This window comes from Nanorana parkeri, unplaced genomic scaffold, assembly GCF_000935625.1.
Source record: "Nanorana parkeri isolate BGI_ZX_2015 unplaced genomic scaffold, ASM93562v1 scaffold2985, whole genome shotgun sequence".
Classification (NCBI taxonomy): Eukaryota; Metazoa; Chordata; class Amphibia; order Anura; family Dicroglossidae; genus Nanorana; species Nanorana parkeri.
In genome coordinates this window covers 42,977-64,221 of record NW_017309253.1, presented here as the reverse complement: position 1 = coordinate 64,221, position 21,245 = coordinate 42,977, and the positions used below count along the sequence as shown (strand labels likewise).

The 21,245-nt window shown below is 41.7% G+C and overlaps 1 protein-coding gene across 1 annotated transcript in view; it reads right to left on the bottom strand.

The window, feature by feature from the left end:
- B4GALNT1 (beta-1,4-N-acetyl-galactosaminyltransferase 1) overlaps window positions 1-21,245 on the bottom strand; it is a 51,657-nt gene that overhangs the window by 7,228 nt on the left and 23,184 nt on the right. Inside the window, exons 4-6 of the mRNA XM_018574476.1 lie at window positions 15,822-16,002; window positions 11,668-11,760; window positions 462-652 (exon numbers count right to left, since the gene is read on the bottom strand). Of these exons, the coding sequence (XP_018429978.1) occupies window positions 462-652; window positions 11,668-11,760; window positions 15,822-16,002 (465 nt within the window). The remainder of the gene's footprint in view (window positions 1-461; window positions 653-11,667; window positions 11,761-15,821; window positions 16,003-21,245) is intronic.

Here is a 21,245-nt window from a genome sequence, read left to right as displayed (position 1 = left end):
GGAAAGGGGCCCTATGCTCACCTTACCAGTGTTCACGTGCTGCTCTTTCCACCTGTCCTAATATTGTCACACTACTGAGTATGGAGGAATATGTGACCTCCTCGCCGGTCACCGTGCTTGGATCTAGCAGCCAATCACACAGCCTGAGTACTGTCACGTGACCTGCGGACTGACATCACTGCTCCCACAGGTCGCAAACACCAGTTACTTTAATGCTGGCTGCAGAGATAGAAGGAGCAGGAAGAAATTGCTGGAAGTGGGGTATTGTGGAGTCCTTTCCAGAGGCCCTGTCACAATGACAGTGTCTCGTTAAGTTTGTGCCAGAGAATTAAAACAATATCCAGAAATCAAACAGTATTTCTCTCTAGCATTTATCCCTTCAAAATATATTGTTTACCAAAGACAATGAAGAAAATACTAAAACATAAAATCAAGAAAAAACAATACATTGAATGCTGTACCTTTCCAAATGGCATGATGTAATGTTCAACATAAGCACCTTCAACTTTCTGGGGTTTTTCAGTATCATCAGCTATAATGATGGTTACAGTAGGGTAAAATCTCCTGATGCTGTCTATTAGATTCTGCAACTTGTCATAACGAAGGAATGTTTTGGTCGCTATGGTGACGAGGGCACTAATGTTGTAGTTTGCTGTGGATAAAGAAGAACACCATTAAAAGTTCTGTTTGACAATTATTACTATCCAAATATTTCTAGATATGCTGAGGTAATCCGTATTTTTTGAAGTTTTGGTAAAAGAAACCCCTCTGTTGTTTGGCAAGCTCCACCTTTTGCGGATGTTGAATGTTTATAATTGCAGATTGACCCTGTTGAGTTTAGAAGCTGCTCAGGGAAATTTTCTGACATATTGAAAATTGTGACCCGCCTCTCATGTGCTGTGGAATTTCAAACCGGGCAGAGGCAAACACATGAAGCGAATCACAATTTTCTTCAATTGCAGGAAAGTATCCTCCAAGTCTTTCTGGGAATGTAACCAACTATGCCATGGAATGCCAATAGTCCAAGCAAGAACCTGAATCCCCTGCTCTACTAGTCTGGGAATGTAACCAACTATGCCATGGAATGCCAATAGTCCAAGCAAGAACCTGAATCCCCTGCTCTACTAGTCTGGGAATCTAACCAACTATGCCATGGAATGCCAATAGTCCCAGCAAGAACCTGAATCCCCTGCTCTGTTAGTGTGAGTGCAATCAGCCTTTTCAGTACAATGCTTGTACAATGCCCCAACATGGAAAAAAAAGGAGAATGATTTGAATATGTATTTGAATCTAGACCCTAGAATTTAGATCCTAATGCACAGAGGCAGCACTTTTGGGTAACTCTGCAAAATACTAGAGCCCAGTGCCATGCCCAGCCACTGCTCACGATCTGAAATGCAACAGGAGTACATGTCCTTTAGGGACAACTGTACCTTTGGTATAAGTTGTACTTGAATGCAGCCTCCTGCTGAGTGCATCTCACGTGTTCCAATATCCATCTTCATACTCAATTCAGCGATATTCACTATTCTCACCTTGTCTTTTTCAGCCAGTACATGCATGCTGCAACCTCATTCATTTCCATTGGATGCGAAGAGCAGGATCCCTGAAGGCTGCCATGAGTACAGCTCCACATAGAAAAGATACAGGCCACAGCATGCATTTTTGAGAAACAAGGCTGTGTGGTGCACGAAAGGCCTAAACAGTGAAAAATACTGAAAGAGTTGAGGATGAAGGTCAGTATCAGACCAAGTGGGCTGTACCCACTTGGCCCAATACTACACAGTACAACAGCATAACACATATATGCAGTGTCATGGAAGTGGGCTTTCTTCCAAGGCACCACATGTATATGGCATGTTTATGTGCTGAGAACACGATTAATTGTGCCTTGGACTAATGATCGGGAGCCAAGAGGACTATCCCCAAATCACATGATTTCTGTGCTAGCCAATCATGGTGATCACTAGTAAAAGACACCTCTCCTAGTTCCTCTTTCTCCCCAAGAGAAAGAGAACAATGTATCTCTTACAAAGCCTGTAAAAAAATATGAAGACAAAAATGTTAGATCAGGGCTTGATCCAGATTAGTGTCTGTGTGTTTAAGTTGGAATAAAAAAGGTTGGTATGAGTGTTTGGATACATTCACACTAGGTGCGATTATATGCATTTAAAATGGGTTTCTGAACACATATATATGCATGTAATGATTTCCAATGGCTCTATTCACACCTTACATTTAGATGTTTTTATCTGCCGTCAGTTTAGCTGCATTTAGAAAAAATAGAAGTCAGGTGCGTCCAGGAATTGATTGAAACAACTAAATTCACCAAAACTCATGTAAACGCAAGGACTGTTTCAATGGACAAAGGACAGATGCATCTAAATGCATATGCATGTAAACATGCATCATTTTAAGCATCTAGAAACATAAACAAGGCATCTAGCCTGACAGATTTTGCAGACAGATCTCTGCATAAAAACACAAGTGGCAAGTGTGAACGAAGCCTTAGGGGGTTATTCACAAAGCTGCCGTAGGCAGCCGAGTGAATAACCGACCCGAAGTGAATTGAGCCGAACACTGTTCGACTATTCACTTCAGACATGTACGGCCGATTTCAGCCGTATAACGGCTGAAATCAGCCGTACATCGGGTGGCTTTAGGTCGGCGGAAAATGTTCAGCATGTTCAGCCGACCCGAAGTGCAGAAGGAGTTCGAGTCAGCCGATAAAACATCTGGATCGGCTGAGCCGAACCTCCGGCAGGCTACTTGCTGCTGTTCGGCTTATTCTCATAGATGCCGAACAGCAGTGAGTGAATAGCCGAATGCCGCTGAGCGGCATTCGGCTCGGCTATTCTGCTTGGTACCTCTGGTGCTACTGAGCAGAATAGAAAACCAGTCCAAAAAAGTAAAAAAATAAATAAATAGAAAAATAGCTCCACCCAACTGTTTTCTATTGGCCGGGACCAGCTGTCATTACAATGAGAGCTTTTCGGAGCCGGCGGGGATATGAAAGCCGACTCTGCCAAGCTCTCATTGTAATGACAGATGGCGTCCCTGGTTACCTGGTAAACAGGGATGCCCATCTGTCATTACACACTGAGAACCAGACGGGGCCGCTGTGATATCATGGTTATACCGGGTTCTCAGTGTGTAATGACAGATGGGCATCCCTGGTTACCAGGGACGCCATTCTGTCATTACACACAGAACTCGGCGGAGACGCTGTGATATCACTGCAGCTCCAACGGGTTCTCAGTGTAATGACAGAACGGCATCCCTGGTTACCTGGTAACCAGAGACACTGATCTGAATCTGCGAGTGGCTGGAGCCAGCCGTGAGACCCATTAGCAGGCTGTCGGCCGGCCAGCTTCCAATTTCCCTTGGGATCAGTCGAGCTGAAGCATATGACTTCGTCTCGACTGAACCCCTCGGCCAACTTCGTGAGCTGTACGGGCTATAGTGACTAGCCCGTACAGCAGCCCTGAACCGAAGAGGTCCTGGGGCCGAAGCTAGCCGCAGGATCAGCCGAAGCTACGGCTAGATCCTTCAGCAGCTTTGTGAATAACCCCCTTAGTGTTTGTTTTAGGTAGGATAAACATTTTTTTACAAAAATAAAGCAAAATGCACACTGTCTCCGGGCCCTACTATGGATACAAACAAGTAATGCACACAAACATAGTATCGCCATGAACGCCAGGAGAAGGAAAATGTACCGTATTTAGTTTTTTTTTTGGTGGTGGGTCATGGTAATGGCAAAAAATATACAGTTAAAGTTTTAAAAAACGACTATTTTGGCCCAGTATTCGTTTGATAGCAAAGCAATTCAGGAGATTATTATGATCATTTACCACCAAATGAAGGGCCAATTTGTCCTTGATATACTTAGTAGTTTGACAGTACATGTACAGTTTTACTAACACATGCCAAAGGTACATTTCTCCTTTAAACCAGAATAGGCAGAAAATCAGAGATGCCAAAAGGAACAACTGGCCAGTAGGAAAATGGGAGGGACAGGCAAAGCGTAGAGTGTAAAAATAACCAAAACTGAAGATCACTTATTCATTTCCACATTTCCATTGGATTTGCCAATATTTCTCGCCTACTCCATTATCAGAATGATCTTGAAGTGTGAAAACGAACTTTCTGAAGAATCTCCCAAATTTACTGCTATGTTCACACCATGTCCGGACCAGACCTGGAGCAGATCTGTAAATGCAGTGCAGTACAGTGAATTTTTTGCAATGTTCCAAAGCGGGTTTTTTTTTCCAGGTGAGGTCCAGTGCGTTTGCACAGGTTTGTATGCATTTTTTATGCGTTTCTATACGTCCCAGTGCATTCCAGAACAAAGAAAATGAGATGACCAGTTTTTTTTGTCTGGACCGGAACGGACTGCGCTGGTTTGAACAGAGCCCAGAAATACCATAGGCATACACTGGGATGCTTTTTTGGTCCGGAACAAACTGTTCTGGTCTGAACATGCTGTGAACAAGCCTTGAGATGCAGTGACATGTATTCACTATGCCCTGTGAATATGCACTGCTGTGTCACCCATATCACAGAGTCTGCCTTCTGAACTACAGAGGTGCTGAAGAGGAGGAGTTTCAGGAGGCACAGTCAGTACAGGAAATGCCCCATATGGGACATCATGTGTTGGTCCTAAGAAATCAAAAGTAAACCAAAGGAATGAGCAGGGGAGAGGTAGCAAAGCATGTAGGGAAGCCAGGAAGAGATGTCCAGCAGATAGGCAACGCTCTCACAATGAAAGGATATTTTTAAAATAAGCTTAGATTGGATTGTCAAAAAGAACTATCATTTGTATTGCTATTACTCTGCTGATGTTACATGTAAGTGTATGCTGAGACTTTAGATCTCCTTTAACTTTCACAAACAAAATATTTGCAAATATATAAAGCAGCTTATATGTCTTAAACTCACTTTGCCATGCAGTTTTTACTGTGTGTTTGAGTGTATGTGCATAGATGTTGTCATCCAGCTGTACCAGGAATTCCTCCTGAAAGCCAAAAGTACTTTCTCAATAACTGCATAGCATGTTTTAAGCTGGCCACACAGTACAATCTCATTGTACAATTTGGCAGCTTATTAAGTATATACTCTTTTTAAGATTTACCAATTATATAGTTTCTATCCAATTAGGTACACCCTCACATTATATAGCTGATAACATATTTAAAGGCTCTTAAACAATCCAACCGTCTTATGTGTGATCAGCTTTAGGGCTTATGTACACGTATATGTTGTATTGTATGTATTGTTTTCTTTTGCTTGCTATATGTTTGAATTTCATGTTGAACGTAGGTCATCAGAGTAGAGTCGATGACAGTTCGGAGGCTGGGGTTCACCCGCTTCATGTTGCGTTTCTTCAGGTACAAGCAGGTCCTTTTGAGGTTCATTTGGACTGCAGGCAATGCAAGTCAAATGCATAATTTGTTTGTCAAACATTGCATTTTGCATTTGAACACGTGTTTGAGCAGTGCTGCGTTTGAATGGAAAAAGCTGTTTTTGACATGAACCATTTTTCACACCAGCTCTTAGGCGTAGACATAGGCATGAGATGATTGCTGTCATATCCAGCTAGTAACAGCTAGATAAGGAAACAATCCTACATCTATGGAGTATCTGTGCAGACATCCTGAGGCATTGATTCTTGGGGAACTGGCCAGCTGGAATAGATTTCTAGACCTATTGCGTTTTCCCTGGGATAGAGCCAGAATTAAAGACATTAGCAAAATCTATACCCACACACTCTTTGCAGGGGAAAGCATGCATTTATTTAGCCCAAAACGTTTACAACAGACAGCCCCTGTCTGTCCCCTTAAAAACTAGCTCAAAGTTTACTGATACTACAAAATCAGTGCAAGTGTACACATTTTTATTCCCAGTATCCACTGGCTCCAACATATCAGTGTCTTTTAAACTGTTAGATAAAGGTAACTTTCACCTTTGCATTGGAGTGTGCTGCACCCGTTACTTGTATGAAGAACATCCTGGAAATGAAATGGCTGAATGTTTGCAAACACTCAGCTTTTGCCCTGTACCGAACAACAGCATGATAGCAGCATGTTTTTAGTCTTCCTTTGCTTTTATAACAACTTCCCATTGCCAAATGTCAATTTGCAATGTCAAAGCTGAACTATGGGCAGATAAAATAGACCACCATACATTACTAAAGCTCTGTATTCATTAATATATCCTTAAAGGAGAACTATGGGGTCAGGGCTTTTCCCCATAGTTCTCCTTAGGGTAACGGGAGGACACAAACTAGCGTCATCCCGTTACCCTAAGCTCAGTATACCACGAGCTAAAGCTCGCGGTATACTGAGACGCCGCGGCCGGAGCGGATCCCGACATCGATGTCGAGATCCGCCCAGCTGCGTGAGTGACAGCTGGATCTGCCCATCTAGAGGCAGAGCCAGCTGTACCCGCCCCCTCCCCGTCTGTTCCGCCAGTCAGCGCTGGAGGATCGGAGCGGGGAGGGGGGAATCCAGCCCCTCCCCTGTCACGGCAGAGAGCTGTGACAGGATCGAGAGGTGAGCGAACGCCGGTATGTGTTCGCTCACCTCCCGATCTACTGAGCTGACCTGTGACAGTCTCATTGTCACAGGTCGGCTAGAACTATGAGGTGAGTGAAGACCACTCACCTCATAGTTCTCCTTTAAAGTGACACTAAGCTCTTGTAAAGAAAGCAATGTGCCAGTTAAATATAATATACAAACTGCCACCCTATGATTTGTTTCCAGGATCGGGCTTCCTAAATGGGTTTTACATTGGTAGATTCATGAACTGCCCATTCAATTATCGTAGGTGCTGTTCCTGAACTTCCTGCATTGCTTGCCTCAGACTACACAACCTGGAATTACTTGCACTGGCAGTCAGCAATGCGCACGTGCACCGGCCGGCATGCAGCAATGCGCATGCACCTCGGAACGCATTCAGCAATGCACACGTGCCCCAGCCATGAAGGAGGCTGTCTGCCTGTAATAGTGTAGTCCACAATTGGAATGCGCAAGGGAGGGTGGCTACGTTTGACCTACAGTAAGACCATGTAGGGCAAGCGTAGCCACACAAAGGAAGTGCACAGTCCTCATTTCTATTCTTATTCTTTATTGATACACACATAATCATGGCTAATGTAACATATTCATATAAGTTCTGGAGACGGTAAGGTATACTGCATCTATTTTTTAATTTGGGTTTAGTGTCACGTTAAATGTAATTTTTTTAAAGGCAAGCAGTGCAGGTCTCTGGATTTGACCAAGTGACAGCTTCCTGCAGGCAAAACAGTACAGCAAAACTCAGAAAGGTGCAAGAGAACCAGCACAAGTTCACAGGCTAACAAGGAGCATGCTGATAGGAAGAGAAAGCAGAGTGATTGAGAAATTAGCTCATCAGTGTGCTGCTTCTCCTCATTCATTTTCCAGTCACAGAGTGGGGATGGGACCTGTATAGTGAAACCTGAGCAGAGGAAGGTCAGGTCGCCTTCCCCCTCCCCTACCAGACAGGACTCTGTTGTGTGTCAGAGCTGGCAGGCAAAACGGCTCCCATATATATATATATATATATATTTTGTATGTGTTTTAGCTGCTTGGACTTCAGCTTTTAGATGATACAGTATTTACAAAGGGCTTGTTCACGCCAAATACAGACCAGATCTGCATGAGTTTCTGCACATCCAGTGCAGTGGGTTGTGCCGCGTTTTTGCTGTGTTTTTGCTGCGTTCCGGGCCGTTTTTGATTTAAAAAAAAATATGTATTTTTTTAGTTTAGAATGGGCTTTCATTGCGTTCCAGGGCATTTGCATGCATTTTTAATGCGTTTGCATGCGTTCCAGAGCAGGTAAAATAGGGCTTGCTGCAGTTTTTTTTACATGCTCTGGAACTGAACGCTGTGGTGTGAACTAGAGCCCAAAATACCATTAGATTACACGGGATCCAGTTTTGATCCGGTCTGTAACTGCTCTGCTCCTGGAACGCTCTTTGAACAAGGCCAAAGAGGTGAAAGTCAAAATGTTTTTAAGCTATTTCAAATGCTGATGAAATCACTTACAATGGATGATGCTCCTTGATGTTCAAAAGTTTTATCTTCCTGCAGAATCAACTGCTCCCCTGAGCTCCCTTGAGCATGGTCCCTGATATCCTGTTTTATGGTGACTCCTTTCCCTTGCAGGATCTTTGGAGCCACCCTTGTGTGTGTTAGTAAGCTGTGTGTGCCCCCATAAACACACAGACACAGTGAGCAGATACACTTTGCTTCACCCTGCTCCCCACTCCCCCATCTCTAAGCAAGTAGATGGATATCTGCTGGAGACTGCTCTTTCTCTTGTACTGGACAGGAAGTTCAGGGAAGTGGAGCAGAGAAAGTTGGAGTTGAACTGTTCTGAAACATGATGATTGTAAGCAGATTGAGCAGAAATGTAAAGCAATGCTTTGCTGGGCAATGGATATCTGTTTGATCTGGATTCATTATTGAGAGTTTAATACTACTTTAAGGGCTAGATCACACCAGATGCAGTTGTGATGCAGTCCGTTCAGTTTGGCAGCTGCATCCAAAATGCATCACAATGCTTTCCTATGGGATTTCCGGTGCCCTGTTCACACAAGTTCAGTCCGTTTCCGATTCAGTCAGAAAAAATATTGCTTGCCCTATTTTTGCTGCATCGGATTTCAACCGAACACATTAAAACGCGTCAAAATGCACGAAAACGCACTGGAACGCACCTAAAATCCCATTTTAAGCAAAAAGAAAGCAACCAAAAAAACATCAATCACGGTAGAATCGCGGTAAAATGTTCTGGTGTGAACTAGCCCTAAGTGTTTACCGTGTATATGAAGAAAACGACATATAAGACATCAGTATAAAAACATTACTTCTGCAAAACACTTTAGCAAATAGAGAATGTTAACAATACATGTATACGTTTTAGTGAAATGGAATGTTCCAATCCTATGTCTAGTGCTTCAAGTGCTGACACTCCAGATGCCACAAGTGGTCACTGGTCACGAGTGATGATGCCGGCACTTCTACAGGAACTAAAAGCAATGGTGTTATTATGCTGTCTCAGTAATACTGGAGTTTAAGAAACACATCTCAGGCTGCCCACTCCCTGCTCATAGCTTTGTGTACCTCACAAGGGGAATTAAAAGCAATTTTCTAATTATGATGCAAAGTGCATTACAATCCTTACATCAAACGTAATTGGTAAGATCCTTTTTAATCCATTAATAAAGACACTTATCCCCATTTGTTCCCATAATGCACTCATTGTTTCCTAAACCATTCCTAATAGCCCCAGACATTACAAAGTGACCATATACATGACATTATAGAAAGTGTTGAATCTTTAAAAATGTCACTGAAAAAGGCTGGGTTAACAACTGATTAATGGTTAGGAAGGTACTAATCCACATGTTCAGATCCACCCTGGATTGCTCTGATGCAACAGTTTACTGTCTATTCCATAGTGACACTATTTAAAAAAAAATAAAAAGAAGTAATATAACATTTAAAGCAGCAACATAAGCCTTTGTGCAATCTAGTGTTACATTTAAACTCCAGGCAGAGAAAGATCAGGTCCCCTCCCCTGCTGATCAGGGCTGTGCTGTGAAGCAGAGCTGTATAAATCTCAGGACTGGATGGAAGAAATACAAATGCCTTGGAAGCTCTCTTACAGCTGCTTGCCTGAAACTCCACTTTTAGACAGGCTAAATTATACCATACCATTAAAAACATATTAGCAGTGATAACACTAGTACATATACAGTATATACACACAAAGCTGTGCATTGAAAGAACAAATCTGTACAATGAAAGTACAATCACTGATATACCATGCACCAAATTATTGACAATGTAAAACTTGAAATGTCTGCAACCAAATCATATCATCTTTGGAAAATATTTAATGTGACACTAAACTCCTTAATTAGTTATACCTTAAAAATACATTCAAGTACGGTACCTTAACTATTAACAAAAATGTATCCTATTTGTGTATCACTCGGCTGTAGATCCTCAAATCATCTCTGAATTGGTGCTGACACTGTCCTTCCTTCTGGAGGGTGACTACTTTTGTTCCCCAAGGTCCCTGTGTGTATTGTAAAGAAGTCACCGCTCCAAGCTCATTCCCATGATGGACTACAATCTTAATACAAACGAGTAAACTAAACACGAGATTGTAGTCCATCACAGGAGTGAGCTTGGAGCGGTGGCTACTTTACAACACACACACAGGGACCATGGGGAACAAAAGCAGCCACCCTCCAGAAGGAAGGACAGTGTCAGCACCAATTCAGAGATGATCTGAGGATCTACAGCTGAGTGATACACAAATAAGGTACAGTATTGTTAATAGTTAAGGTACTTGAATGTATTTTTAAGGTTTAACTCCTGAGTTTGGTGTCAGTTTAAAGCCAAAAAATGGGGGGAAAAGATAATTTACAAATTGTTTGTAAATTACCACTAAAGAACTGTATTTTATGTGTGGAGGGCCGCTGCAAAGTATAACAATCCTACGTTGCAGCATGCCGGCTCCTATATATAACTCTCGGCTTCCAGGCACTGTGGGAGTGAGGGATGCGACTAAAGCAGTGAAGTGCTCCGGTTGCATCACCCGCCCCTCCTCAGTACTTGCCCATTCACAAAATAGCTTGTATTTTCCTCAAAGTATGCAAGGCATCCTGAGGTTGGAGGAAGAGATGATGTCATACCCATTTCCCCTTCTCTCCTCTTCCAATCACGGAACGCCTTATATTCCTTATGAGAAAATAAAAGGCATTTTGTTGATGGGCAAGCAGTGCCCAGAAGCCGAGAGTTTTGTGTAGGAGACAGCATGCTGCATTGTAAGATTGTTACTAGACTTTGCAGCCGCCCTCTACACATATCATACAGCATTTTATTGATAATATTCACACCCAGTGCTGTGTGCAAATGACAATATTTTCCCAGAGTTTAGCTTTAAAGCATTGTAGAATATCTTGTGTATTAAAACGCATGCAGTAAGTACACGATTTAGTCAAGTGATAATCTGTGTTGTCAGTTAACAGCATACACTGAGTGGCCAGTTTATTGTGACCACCTGACGTTTGTAGGCAAATTGGCTATAATTAGCTATAATTTCGCGCTGAAGTTGCTATAGGTGTCAGACCATCATAAATAGGGAAGCAGGTTGTTTACCACGACAGTAGAAGTGATTTTTTTCGGAAGATACGGGGAAACAACACGATTTACCAGCCTTTGAACGTGGGATGATTGTTGGCGCTCGGAGTCATGGAGCGAGTATGAGCAAAACAGCAGAATGCGTTAAATGTTCAAGAGCAGCTGTTGTTAAAGTGTTTAAAGACTGGACTGTGAGCCGAAAATCTGGGTCTGAACGTGCGAATTGTGGCCGCCAGCGACTAATCAATGTTAGGGCAGAACGGAGAGGGGCAAGACTGGTACAAGACAACAGAAGGGCAACAGTGCAGTGTCAGATTCCTCGCATCACCTTTCAACATCTCGTGGAGTCACGAGGCGGCCCAACAAAGTCATCTCGTGGAGTCATCTCGTGGCCCAATGAAGTACTGATGGGGTGGTCATAATAATCTGGCCACTCAGTGTATATTGCTTATGCAGCATTGCAGCATTAGATTTCCTTCACAAAGTTACTTACAGTTACTAGGTCCTCCATCGTACAATTTAGGAACTTTGGGATGGCGGACCTTAATTGTAAATGCTGCAGTGTGTCCACTTGTCTGAAACTGAACTGAAATGTAAAAACAGAAAAATTTGTTACAGCGTTTATAGTAAACCGTGTAGAGAAGCAATGGGAAATAAATGACGGAAAAATGTGTTTAGCTAAAGGAGAAATCCAAAATCTATTTATATGCCTAAGCAGAACTAAAGCCTAAACTTTTTTTTTAGTTTTGGATAGAGTAAGGGAGGGTTAAAACTAGAGGTGCACCAAAATGAAAAATTTCAAAACCGAAACGAAACCGAAATAAAAAAAATGTCAGTCCGAAACCAAAAATGTTTTTTATTTTAACTTTTTCAAATTTTTAAATATTGTATTTTTTATAAACTTTGTAATTTTTTAATGTCAATGAGAGCCAGCAGCGGCGGTGGAGGAGGCCGGACCCGTCAGTGGTCGACAGCAGGGGAGGAGGAGGGGCCCGGTGGCGGAGAAGGAGGCGGGCCGGGCAACTGAGGAGGGGGGGCCCATCAGCGAGAATGGAGGAAGAGGAGGCGGACAGGTAAGGAGTGCGACCAGCCCACATGAGGGTGACCCTGCAGAGCCCACCATAGAGAGTCTATGGTGGGCTTTGTAGGATCTCAAATGGGCTCTGCAAGGGGTATAACTAGAAATCACAGGGTCCCATACAAAATTTTGCTATGGGGCCCTGTGATTTCTAGTTACGCCCCTGATACTATGTCCTCAATTATGTACAATGTGCATGTGTATGTACTGCTCTCCTTCCTGACTCAATGTCACAGGAGGCTGAGCAAGCGGAGCTCAGCCTGCTGTGACAGCGCGGGCTGCCTCCACCCACACACCGCTCTGCCGATCTGTGAGGCTAAGCGGTGTGGGAGGAAAGATGCTGGTCGTTCACAGCGCTCTCCTCCCGTAGCGCTCAGCCGGCTGTCACAGTTTCTCTCCTCCCCGCTGGGACACACAGCAGTGCCCAGTGGGGAGGAGAGAATAGGACGCACCGCTGTATCGGCCTGAAAATTGCACTTTCGGCATTATGCCAAAAGTGCCATTTTCAGCCAATGTGTCTCGGCGGCCAATATATCAGTGCATCCCTAGTTAAAACCCCTGTCAGCTTTTTCCCCCCATCTGTGTCCCATTGGGAAAATTTCACTTTACTTCCTGTCTGATAGCCTCAACAAAAGAGGACATTTTTCCTAAGTGAGGGAAACCTCTGGTGGTCAGCAATGGGTTGCCACAACTAGTATGCCAATTGGAAGCTTTTCCACCTATTTCTGTTCTGATGATAACCCGAAATTTGGGATTTTGATTCACTTTCAGTGATAACAGTCACTAGTACAAATAGAGAGGGTGCATCTCCCTAACAAGGACACAGTCATCAATAAAAACCTTGCACATGTTCTAACTCACTCTCTCCAAAAGTATAAAAAAAGTTTTTGCTTCAGTTGCACTTTAACCTTTGGGGTCTATATCCTCTATGGGCTATGGGCGCCAAAGTACAGCCAATGCACACAAAGCGATGATATTGAGCATCAAACAATCACACTCACTACCCTTCCTTTATTATAGAGGCTTGTTTTCACCTGCTGTGAATAGATTGGGATCAGTCGGTGCAGGTCCTACGGCAGCTTCTAATCAGAACAAGTATCACATAGTGCACACAACCTGAACTTGTTTATTAGAAAAGAATCAGCTGATCTGAACGCTGATACTCCTAATCAGCAAAGGCCACACAGCATAGAGAAGGTGAAGCCAGACTAGCAATGACATAGATAAAGATATCTTTCAGACTGATGTTATACAGCGAAGGCTTATGTCAATGTCCATAAGGAGTGGTTAGAAATCAAAGCATAGCTTATCACAGAAGTTGAAATATAAAGTGAGAGTAAACTGGGGAGTTAAATCTTAAAAATGCATTCTAGTGCCCTAACCATGAACAAAAATGTATCTTATTTGTGTAACACTCGGCTGTAGATCCTCAAATCATCTCTGAATTGGCGCTGACACTGTCCTTCATTCTGGAGGGTGGTTACTTTTGTTGCCCTGTTGACAGTGTCAGCATGAATTCAGAGATGATTTGAGGATCTACAGCTGAGAGTCACACAAATAAGATAGATTTTTGTTAATAGGTAAGGTACATGAATGCATTTTTAAGGTTTTACTCCTAAATGTAGTGTCACTTTACATACCAGTGTTGGAGCTGATAAAAGTGATATCTATGATATAGCTTTGCACAATGGCAACAGACTACAACACACTACAGTCTATAGTTGGGATTTCCCTGCATCATCATCGTCCCCCAGTCCTATTACTATATTATTTGTTAACCAGCAACACCACTCTCACACCTTTACATAAATAACATGCAATTGGTTGAAGATTAAATGCGGCTATGTAAACTGAAGTTTTTAATGGTGTAAAATGAATCAAGTCTCCTAAAGCTAAACCTTAACCTTTCTCCTCACCCTCAACACTTGATCCCTAACACTACACCCCTCCCCAATAACCCTAACATTTAAAATTACATTGTATCGAAAGCCAAAAACCTTTGGATTCATTTTTAAATTTAGAGTGGGGAAGAGTTAAAACCCCCTCAAAATATTATTGCTGATTGTGTCCCCTCTTTGTTTTTGTAACCACTGTCACCGGAAGTGAAAATCCAAACATTTAAATTGTCACAAGAATGGAAATAAAGTTCCAATATGGACACGTGTTGCAGTAACAAATGTCTTTGGAGAGGATGCGTCTTACTTCCTGTTTTGTCTACAGGATGGGAAGTAAAGGGAAATTTCCTTAATAGGATACAGAGGGCAAAACAAATCTCTTACAGGGGTTTTATCCCTCTCCTGTTTAAAATGTAAAAAAAGTGTCCCCAGATATACTTTTAATCCCAAAACACTTTTGCTTCATACTCACACTATTCTCCCTGTACTGGCAGGTCCCAAGCCAAAGTCATGCTGTACTAAGCCCTTATCTGCTTCAAATTTTGATGACTACACACAATCAGACTTTGCTGCATAAACTACCAAAATATAATGTACAAGAGGTAGGCAAATCTTTAACAAAGCCCTCATATTACATTATGTATGACCCTTGTATTAATATTCATGAAAATTGATTGAAATGACCAAACCAAATACTAGCATGCTAAGACCAAGGTCCACATTTCATGGGGTTTACGTGACAATATGATTTCCGTATGGACATATGATATACTTACCAATAGGGATGCACCGATATATCGGCCGCCGAAACATATTGTCCAAAAATGGCACTTTTGGCATAATGCCGAAAGAGCCATGTTTCGGCCTATACATCGGCGCATCCCTGGTTTCTTTTCTCCCGCTGGGCGCTGCTCTGTGTTCCAGCGGGGAGAAAAGAAAGTGACAGCCGGCCAAGCGCTGCAGGACGAGAGCGCTGTGAGCGGCTGGCGTCTCTCCTCCTACACCGCTCAGCCGCCTATCACAGTCCAGCAGAGCGGTGTGTGAGCGGAGACAGCCAGCTCTGTCACAGGATGCTGAGCTCACCTCCCTGCTCCGCTCGATCAGCCTCCTGTGACAGCGTGTCAGAGAGGAGAGCGAGCACAAACACTCAGCGATCAGTGAGTGTCTGTAGATAATTGAGGACATGGTATGTTAACTATATCCTCAATTATGAATGAATGGGAGTGATCTGCATCACCTCGTGTTCATTCATAGTTGTAGGTATAAACATACTATGTCCTCGTGTTATCAATGAACAGGAACACTCATGGAGGATTCCTGTTCATTGATAACAGGGGATACAGAAAAAGAGATAGAGGACTTTGTGTCCTAAATCTCTTTTTCTATTTTAAAAGGGAAACTTCAGGGGTCTGTTTAGACCCCCCAATATTTCCCTGAAGCCCCTAAAAGCAATGTAAAAAATCAAAATATTTAATGAAAAATGAAATAATAAATATAAAAAAATTAAAAAGTATATAAAAAAATAAATAAAAAATAAATAAAAATTAAATATTAAAAAGATTTTAAAAAAATTAAATAAAAAAACATTTTTGGTATCGGTTTCGGCCTGACAATTCTTTTTATTTCGGTTTCGTTTCGGTTTTAAAGTTTCCATTTCGGTGTACCTCTACTTACCAATATCTGCTGTATCTGGGTGAAAAATGGTGTTGGTATATGAAATTAGCTGGAGCTGGCGATTCAGATTGTCCAGAAGAGGGCTGGATAACGTGATCTGTTTTTCACTTGCACCTCTTATTGTCACCCCATCTACTTCTGCAGCCACATCAAATGTCCCAATTGCACCTGTGAGGCTCACCTGCACACACAAAACAAACAGGCTTACTGTACATTACATAATACATGGAACAAAGAATGTGATGAGACAGGTAATCATGGAACTTTGCCTATGTAAATAAAGCTGCCATGCTGTTTTTTTTTTTTACCCCTACTGAATTTTGAATAACCTCAGCACATGCCTGGGAAACAAGTCCCAAATATGAAGATTTTACACGTGCTTTACATTTAATAGAGGAGAAAATCACCAGCGATATCATTCAATATGTCCATTTATTGGACAAAGGGTCCCTTCCTCAGGGAAGAAAGGTCACGTCTTTCTGCCCTGAGGAAGGGACCCTGTGCGGTCTGGAAACGCTGGCTTTTATTATTTTGACATCTTTGTCCAATAAATGGACATATTGAATTATATCGCTGAGTGCTGGTGATTTTCTCCTCTACTTTGTGTCCGCACGGCGCCATCCGTAGTTGTCACTGTGAGCACCATCTTCTGTATAGGCCTGGACTGCTGTAAGGTATGCGGAGGGCTCCCCTATCTATCCACTTCTTTACATTTAATACACATGAATAGGTTAATGGGTTTGATGTACAAAAACTACTTTGAACATGAGCAGTTACTCATATCAACCACTTAGACTCTATGTTTTATCGTAAAGATTAAATACAATAATTGCTAGGAGTAGGTGCTCACTTTTTTGGCATTTTTCTTTCGCTCCAGGCTCTGTAAAAAGTCATATTCACTCAGTTAAGAATGATAGCAGCAGATACTGTAAACAGGATCCAAAATCTATGGTAGGGGTAGGCAACCTTGGCACTCCAGCTGTGGTGAAGCTACTATTCCCATCATTTATTTGCTTGTTGGAGTCATGCCTGTGGCTGTCAATGTCTTGCAATGCCCTATGGGACTTGAAGTTCCGCAGCTGGAGTGCCAAGATTGCTTACCCCTGAAACTAAACTAGGGAAACTAAAAGAGGTTGTTTAAAATGAATCCGTAGTTTGCCCATACAGGGCACAACAAGTTCACTAGAATGCCAGCCCCTACAATTGATTATACTAACTTTCACATTATTCCTGCTCTGTCTGCCCAGAGAATTGAAGTGACATACCTTAGCACTGGTTAAGTATGAGACTCATTCTCCTTCCTACTATGTGACAGCAATGGTGCTTGGTCATTAAAGAATGAGTTCTTAGACATGTGAAGCTCCAAGTTGCAACTTTGAGTTTACACAACTATTCTTCTCCTGGGTGGACTGCACCAGCAGGGGAAGGAAGGGAAGGCAGGCATAAGCAATATGTACAGTATTCTGGGTTGAATGGCACCTAGGGTTACTCAAAAGACTGAGGTACCTCATGGACCCAGCCCATAAGGAGGAATCACTATTTTGCCCTGCATTCACATACAATGATGCAGAGGACAGCACTGAGGTCATGGTAGCAGTGCTTTCTGCATCATCAAGGACCGCCAACTGCTGAAAGAAGATCCTAAAACATAGAGGACCATGAGCATCAGGTGGACAGCCTTCTAGAAAAAGTAGGTATAGAAAAAGAAAAGAAAAATATACAAAGGAGCCTATAAAGGGCTCAACTGGAGTCCAGGAGGATGCGCCATAAGTGGGCTTTAAGGGCTCACGAACATGGGCACCTTTCTATGAAACAAGTGAAATTGAGTATGCATTCAGGTTAAAAAGGCTGCATAATGTGTTTATGAGTAAGTTTCATTTGTTTTTGCATTTACATGGACTTGAACTCAGAAAAAAAAAAGTAATGATGTAAACATATGCTAATGTACATGAACCCAAATCTTTATTTAATTCATGTATTATAAAGTATATTTAAACTGTAGTTTGCAGCTCTAGTCTGATATCATAACTTATTATAATATAGTTATTCGTAGCTTTTTAAGTAGTGAGGATTGGTTAATAACTTTCTGTATTACCTTTATCTAAGGATTACATATCTAAGCTCTCTTTTTCAACATTTCCATTATATGTGTCATACATCATATTTTTATCATCATAGTTTCATGTACATCCTGAAAAGTATTTGCACATTCACTATTTCACTGACTGTCACAAAGGTCTGATTATACAATCCTACTGCCCATCATTGAAAACATCCTGTAGAATAGTACAGTTAGAACAATTTCTAAGAAAAAAAGTTATCTAGGCCGTCCTTACTTCCTGAGTGGAAATGAAAAAAACAAGAGTTCACATTTGCTTTCTTCAGGTGTAAAATTGTCATGAGTTACTTTTTTCCTTTTTTGAAGGTCTCAAAGTTAGTGTTGTTTAATAATGTACAGCTAACATGAGACATCCCTAAATCTCCCAATATATTTGTTGAATGCTTTTGATTTGCTGGCTCTTAATAGAAGAAAAGGAAATTGGCTGGGCTTGTAGCCAACTTTGTGTAAGCTCCAACATTGGCTTCACTTGCACATTATAATTTTGCTGTAATGTTTATTCCTAAAGCACTACAGTGCCCAGGCTATGGATATTAACCTACTTACATATTCTTAACAAGTAAAAGAGCTTTAAAACAAGCTTCCACTGACCTCTCTAGCTGCTTGTGCTGTTAAGAAATGTATTCTTAAAGATCCTCAAAGGTCACAACACAGAGTGTAAGGTCTCATTCATACAAGCAATTAGGGCCAATATGTGGCAAGAATCAGGGTATTCCTGCACCTACGGGTGTCTGGGGTCACTCATCCGTCTCTAACCACAAGTAACTGCTGGATGTGTCCATACATGCGAACAGCTGTTACCCAGTCATTGATTTGTACAGTCCGAGCGGCTGCAGCTGTCGACAACCACCTGAGACCCTATCTGCAGAAATGCACTGATTCTTGCCACATGTTGGCCCTAATAGCCCTAGTCAATGAGGACTCATGCACATAGGCATACTGAACTTTACAATGCAATGTGCGGTACCTTGCTGGCAGCAAGATCCTGCCTTTAGGTTGTCCAAACGTTGTATGCATGTAAAGTGAACAGCATTAATGCAGCCTATTGGTTGCTATGAGACAGACGATCATTGCTGCCCATTGTCCTTGGTTGCTAGGATGCAAACAGCTCATGTCACCTAGTGGACTTGGTTGCTAGGACGCAGATGACTCTTGCCACCTAGCATCCTTGGTTGCTAGGATACAGGCGGCTCTTGCTACCTAGCGTCCTTCCTTGTTAGGATGCAGGCAGCTCTACTGTACTCCAATAAAGTGCATTATCTCTGTACTCATGTAAACATTAGCACATCATACAATCTGTAGAGTGTAAAATACAGTCCATGCACTGGACCTTGAAAGCAGATTTTTTTTTCTTTATTTTTTACTCGGTTGAACACAGTTCCAGGTTACGTAGTTGCGTGCACTTGTATGTATAGGTCCATATAATTGAATGCAGCTGCATTAAGATCTGTGAAGAAATTCATGCATTAAGGATCTGAATGTAGTGTATTTTGTGTCTGTGTGCATGAGCCCTAAAGCAGGTTTCAGTTCTCTTTCTAACAGCTTAACACACCTGCTGGCTGTTTATGTGTTAAGATGCCCAGTTTCTGCACCAATAGGAAGTACCGTAATAGGAAATGAGCAAAGATTTCAGTGCCTGTGTTGTGAACTTGAATTTCTCCACAATGCCTATAACTACAGACATGTATAGGGGATTGTTTGAAAATGTAAATATTTAAGTGTGCATAGTCTGGGAACAAATTCACTTCAAGAGGTTGAATAAAGTCCATTTGAGCACTAGGTTTTATAGAACAGTGCTGATTCATACATATTTATCTAAAAATCTTTCTGAGCATTCTATATTTTTGTTGCACAGTGCAATGATTTGTGTGGAAAAAATTCTGCATACCAGCCCAATGCACATTACATTTTGCATGACGTAAGATTTTGTAAACAGTCCTTTCAGATTGTTACTGTCATAAACTGAATGTGGTCTGCTCTATATAGAGGCCTGCTGTTTACTTGCTCTTTTCAAGTGACCTCAGTTTTTCTCTACTGGCACAGCCAAGTTTAAAGTTGCAAAAAAACAAACAACTTTTATTATTACTGGATTCTTCCACACTCAATAAATATTACACTATCTTTAGAATTCTTTCAAGTGCCAAACTTGTTTCAGTAAAAACAACATCAAATGTAATACTTTCCCAAAATGCAATTTTTTTCATGCCTGTAGATTTAACTGCTCAGTAATTCTGATATGATCTCTGTGTAGGAAACAAATCAGTTTCACAGACATATTTGAATTTGCAATTTGAAAATTACCATTTGCATTCATAGTAGAACTAAAAGTAAAGATCAATCTCAATTGTACAAAGCATGCCAGGTTGGCTTGGTGAAAGACATAGGCCCCATTGACACTTGCAAATGGGGCCGGATTGCTGAGTCTCATGCGATCTCCTTCGGATGGGAGGCACTGTATAAGCCAATGACAGCCACCACTGCCTGCCTGTTTGCAGGCAATTGGTATGTTATCACACATGCTACGATTACATGTGGGTGACTGCACCTTGACCAGTTTTCTTTTTTCAAGTTTTTATCCCCCCTGGTGATCCTGCCTGTAACACACTTCCTGTCCCAGGGTGACAATGTACACTCACTGCACTGTGTCAGAAAGTAGTAAAATATGCAGAAGTAGTAAAAAGGAGTTAATAATAGTGGGCTCACTCCAGTCAATATAGGAAATCCGTTGGCACATGTACCGTATATACTCGAGTATAAGCCGTCCCGAATATAAGCCGAGGTACCTAATTTTAGCAAAAAAAAACTGGGAAAAAGTATTGACCCGAATATAAGCCGAGGGTGGGAAATGAGGCAGCTACTGGTAGATAGATACCATTAAAATACATTAATATTTATTTAAAAGAAAAATTAGTCAACTTTTTTTTATTTGTTTTGAATATAGTAGAGAAGGGTTTATTTTTTGTTGTCTCTGTCCTATTGGGGAGATTTCCCTTCACTCCTTGTACTGGAGAAACAACAGGAAATCAGAGGAAATATCTACAAAATGAGGGTAATTTGCCTCTTAGAAAAAGTCAGTGGAAAAGGTTTTCCCATTGGATGTGTTACCTTTATCTCTTGTTCTGATGACAACTCTTATATTCTGGATTTCCCATCACTTGCTGCCTTAGTGACAATGGTCCCCAGAGCAAACAGAGGAGTGAATCTACCTACACAGGCAGCAATACATTTTTTTTGTCAAGAATTCTAATTCTTCTACTCTTAATTTTTTTGGGGGCTATCCATACACTTTTTTTTTTTTTTTTTTT